The sequence below is a fragment of the Penaeus chinensis genome, chromosome 2 (genome assembly GCF_019202785.1).
Source record: "Penaeus chinensis breed Huanghai No. 1 chromosome 2, ASM1920278v2, whole genome shotgun sequence".
Classification (NCBI taxonomy): Eukaryota; Metazoa; Arthropoda; class Malacostraca; order Decapoda; family Penaeidae; genus Penaeus; species Penaeus chinensis.
This window is the reverse complement of record NC_061820.1, coordinates 18,285,774-18,290,773: the sequence shown is the minus strand read 5'-3', so window position 1 is coordinate 18,290,773 and position 5,000 is coordinate 18,285,774. Positions and strand designations below refer to the sequence as shown.

At 36.7% G+C, this 5,000-nt stretch overlaps 1 protein-coding gene across 1 annotated transcript in view; it reads right to left on the bottom strand.

The window, feature by feature from the left end:
* The window catches only part of LOC125030901 (CXXC-type zinc finger protein 1-like), a 49,090-nt gene that overhangs the window by 9,453 nt on the left and 34,637 nt on the right, over positions 1–5,000 (bottom strand). The window contains exons 7-9 of the mRNA XM_047621241.1: positions 1,119–1,328; positions 368–505; positions 1–69 (exon numbers count right to left, since the gene is read on the bottom strand). The exon at positions 1–69 is cut by the window's left edge and continues 99 nt beyond it. Coding sequence (XP_047477197.1) covers positions 1–69; positions 368–505; positions 1,119–1,328 — 417 coding nt within the window. The remainder of the gene's footprint in view (positions 70–367; positions 506–1,118; positions 1,329–5,000) is intronic.

Here is a 5,000-nt window from a genome sequence, read left to right as displayed (position 1 = left end):
ATCGCCGCCATCATCAGCATTAGGGTCGATCTTTGCATTTTTTCCTCGCTCAAGCAATTTGTCAATATCCTGTTTAGGAATGAAATATAAGGTCAATATAGTTAAACTATTATTTAGTTAAGCAAAATAATTTGTCCACAGTATTTGTAATATCCTTATTCTACAACATTAAGGCACACATGACTATGAAACCTAAATCATATCATTCTATTAAACATGATCATCTGACAATATAATTTTCTGTTTCTTTTAGGGTAACTGGTGAACATATACATCATGTCCCATAGTATCAATACATTTACATGAGAGGATAAAATTCTTTTGGAACAGATTTTTCTCAAGCTCTCAGTATATAATGAGCTCTTACCAAATGTCTCTGATCAAGCTGCTGAAGTACTTCCCGAGCCTCCAACTGCTGCTTTCTAATTTTTTCAAGTTGCCTGATATCACGGGTTTCAGCTACACACTCCATCATCTTCCACTCCTGAATACGTTGTGGTAATACCTAGGGTGATGAATGATTTATCTACATTAGTGTATCTTTAAAAGTAAAAGAAGATTCATATGCCCTGTGATTAATTAACCCCTTGCCGACGGGTACGGTGGGTAGACACGTGCTATGCCTACTGTTAGTATTTGTTTGATTGTTTTTACACATAGATGGCTATACTTGTACTAAGTCACCAATGAGCCAGTTACGAGTACTGCCCGTCTCGCCTGTTCACCCTTTTCTTTGATTTGCAAAATATTTTACGTTATCTTATTTTGCTGTTACTAATATTAAAAATCATTATAATAATTATGTTTATAATAAAAATAACACCATCGATTTTCATAGCACTAGTAAAAAATAAGTTTTCCCGCCAATTCAAATCAGGTACGGTCACAAGGTGTACTAATTGACTCCTTTGTGGCTAAGCACTAGCAGAGCCATCTATGGGCAGACATTTCACAAAAAAATATAGAAAATAGACACAGCATTTTCCCCATATTTTGTTAATTTTCCCCGGCAGCATTGGGTTAAGTAATATAAATATATATATATATATATATATATATATATATATATATATATATACATATATATATTTTTTTGTAAAAACAACTGTTAAACTTACTGAATAAATCCTTGCTTCTGCTAATTTTAATCCACATTCATCACTACAGTACTTGCTGTTTGGCCGGGCTGCTTTTATACACTGAGGACCAAAGCACTGCCTCACTGCAGCAGCTTCTCCCTTTAGCCAACCTGCATCTGAGTCTGAGTCTGATGAATCTGGTTCATGGCGTCTTCTCTTATTTCTGCTTACATTAATCTGTTCTTTTCTCTGAAAACAAATACAAAGGCTCTGTAAGATTCACCGCTTAGTAAATAGGCCAGATAATCTACATCAGTGGATCTTTAACATTTAATTTTACTACAGTACAGGCATGGGCAAATCCTCTCATTTGAGCAAGGAATTTTTATAAGTTTATCAAAATATGTAGCAACAACACAGCAGAGAAAGTTGGATAAACCATGCAAATAGGACAGCAGGAAGAGTAATATTTATCTTATTAAGATGTCCATGGAAAAAAACCCAAGTACAGAAATGGCAATGGATTGTGAGCCTCCATGTAAAGTAATAAATGCTAATGAACCCTTATACAAAGATAAAACACAAATCATGTGAAAGGAAATGAACAGAATGAAAATTGACATTTTGGGAACTGAAGAAGCACAATGGTCTGGAATGGGGAAAATGATGGATGAAAGACCCAAGTCCATCTTAGTTTATTAATTGTGTTTAAACATAGAGGCTGAACAAATGCTTAGTCTTGTCACCAAGAGAGGAAAGGAACTAAAACTTTACCAGCTATCTGGAAAAAACAGAAGGCATGTAACCAAGTGAAAAAAAAGAACTGAAGTAGATAGGCAGCTCAAGGAAGACATAAAAGGGACATGAAACAATATTGAACTAGTAAGAATAGCAAAGAACATGAAATGGCATTCCATAGTCATGTCAAGGAATAACTCCAGGAATGTAAGGTGAGACTACAGAAACAAAGTGACAGATAATTGTTAGTGTTTTCTCACCACTTTCACATCAATTTAAAGTTTCTTACCAAAACTATAAGAAATTTGCATGTGAAAATCTGATGATGTATGAAGCAGATGAGGCACAAATTGGCAATAACACACATAGGGACTCTTAATGGCTACTAAACCTGATAGTGACTGGTATGGGTATAACAGTCATGGATTATGTAGGCTTGCACTGGGTACACCTACAGCAATCATGATTTATTCTGGCCTTTTAGTGAAGGTGGAATACCCTCATAGTGACTGTTAAGAAATTACTTTTATGACTTTTAATTTTTTCATTGTCTGTTAATCACGCCTTATGACATGTCACACGATGTGACTGACTGGACAAGTGGTAATATCATGGGACTTGCATTGTATAATGTTATTTTCTGCACCAATAGACATCATGACCTGATGTCTGGTCATTAGCCCTGAACTCTTGGATATGTTCAGTGCCTTGAATGACTATAAAAGCATAAAAGCACAGGTCATGGTAGTCATTTGCCAGCTTGACCTTTAATTTCATTAATGCCTTGTTAACTTTTACTCTTAGTTCTTGAAGACCTAAAACTTCCCTGCCAGGGATTGGTTTGATGCCCTTGCATCAGCGCTTCACTTTGCCACCAAAGGGTCCAAGCACCCAGAAGGTCCTTGACATCCTGGGAAGGCAATTTACTTCTGTTTTCATCCCCAGCAAGACCATTACCATGGATGAAAGTGTATGGGCCTTCTGGGGGTGCCATTCCTGATGGAGAAGGGCCAATTGCAACCATTTTTCGCAGTGGTTCACATGCCAGAGGATGCCTCATTTCTGTGGTGGAGGTATGCACACTGCTGGAGGCAGAACCACAGATGGAAAGAGACAAGGGTGTTGTATCAGTGTCTGAGTCTCCCTTTGCCAAGCTTTGTGCTTCAAGGAGTACGAAACCATGGGCTTCAGGAAGCTCACTGAATGTCCAGTGGAAAGCAGATCCACGATTTGGTAAATAGCATTACAACCAAAGTAGAAATAAACAAAAAATCATATTTGGTGTTTCTGTCTACTACTCATATACAGTATACTGGTGCACACATCTATTAATATGGAGAATATACTACAATCTAAGTCAATAATGTCCTACATATAACATATGACATGTATAAGTCTCCACATATAAACATTTAGCAAAAACAATTGCAACCGTTTTTCATAAACAACCCGCCTGTGTGCACTGAAACTTCTCAATATGGGAGGGTCAGACTAGCAGCAAACACCTAGCATCCACATGGGAAACACAGGCAGCTGTCTGTGTTTGCTGGGAGAAGTGCCAGAAAGTGAATTCTTGACAGGTTCCCATTGGATTAAAATCAATATGATGAGTAGTTCTGACAACATCTGCTTGATGATATCACAGAAGCATTCCATCTGCTTAGGCCTGTCCTTGGCTGCTCTCTCAATCAACCTTCTGCAACATTCTCCCTCTCTCTTTTCTTCATTAACTTACTTTATCTCTTGTTCACTCATTCCTTCACTGTCTCTCTCATCTATTCATTTATTCATTATCTGTCTCTTAACTTTCTTATCTCTCATCCAGATGCCTTGTGGCTGCACATGGATCAGAAATCAAGCATTAGTCTTACTTGAGTGGCAACTTTCCCAGGTGTGTGGGATGTAGGCCCAGCCTACACGAACACTCATATGCTATATCAAGACTCGTCTTTTCTGTGCAATGCTATTATGCATAAACAATTCTTGCCATTTTGATTCTAATCTTCTTCCAAGAGCTTTGTGCACTAATGGCAAAATGTTTCTATCACCCACCACTCAGCAACAATATTTCATCAAGATTTTTTTCAAGACGGCCCATTCCCATTACCCAGGCAAATTTTTTCATGACTGATGGTCATGTCCCTCCCTACCTCTCTCCCTCCCTCCCTACCTCTCTCCCTCCCTCCCTTTCCTTTTTTTTCTCTTTCTCTCTCTGTTTGTCTGTCTGTTGGCCTCTTTCTCTCTCTCTCTCTTCACAGACACTCTCTTTACCCTTTGCTTTCTTTCTTTCCCTCATTTATGCCTTGTTCACTAATGTATTGTCTAAATTTATTGTCTCAAGTAACTGAATTCCTGAAATGAACTGAATAAAAGTAGCTATGTTGTTGGGTCAGTGGCTAGGCTCATTTTGATGGCAATCGCAATCAAAGCTACCAATCAGTATAAATTAATTTCTAATGAATATTATCAGATAATGGAATGAAATGGGGAAAAAAAAGGCAAAATAAAAAAGCGACTGGCCTTTACCCTTTGCTTTCTTTCTTTCCCTCATTTATTCCTTGTTCACAAATGGATTGTCTAAATTTATTGTCTCAAGTAACTGAATTCCTGAAATGAACTGAATAAAGTAGCTATGTTGTTGGGTCAGTGGCTAGGCTCACTTTGATGGCAATTGCAGTCAAAGCTACCAATCAGTATAAATTAATTTCTAATGAATATTATCAGATAATGAAATGAAATGGAGAAAAAAAAAAAAAAAAAAAAAAAAAGGCAAAATAAAAAAGCGACTGGTCAGAAATGTGCCCTGCACCACCAAAGGATTTTTTTGTCTTTTTTTTCTCTTCTTCACACATACAAAACTCCTGAAGTGCTTAGTCACCAAGAATTATATTAGTGCTTTATGAGTGAGGTTTGAAAGATATATATTTCTCAGGACATCCAGTTTTAGTGCTGATAATTCCTTGTATACCCAGATGATACCCAGATGATCTATATGGTGAATACTATTAAGGAATGAGCAAGCTAGAAAATCATTAACATATTCAATACTTTAACTATGCATATGAAAAAAAACATGTTAAAAAAATGCACCCCCAGGCTTTATGCAAAAGAAAGTGTCTTCTAAAAAAAAAAAAAAAAAAAATACATATTGTAAACTTAGATATGAACTATTCTAAAATTCTT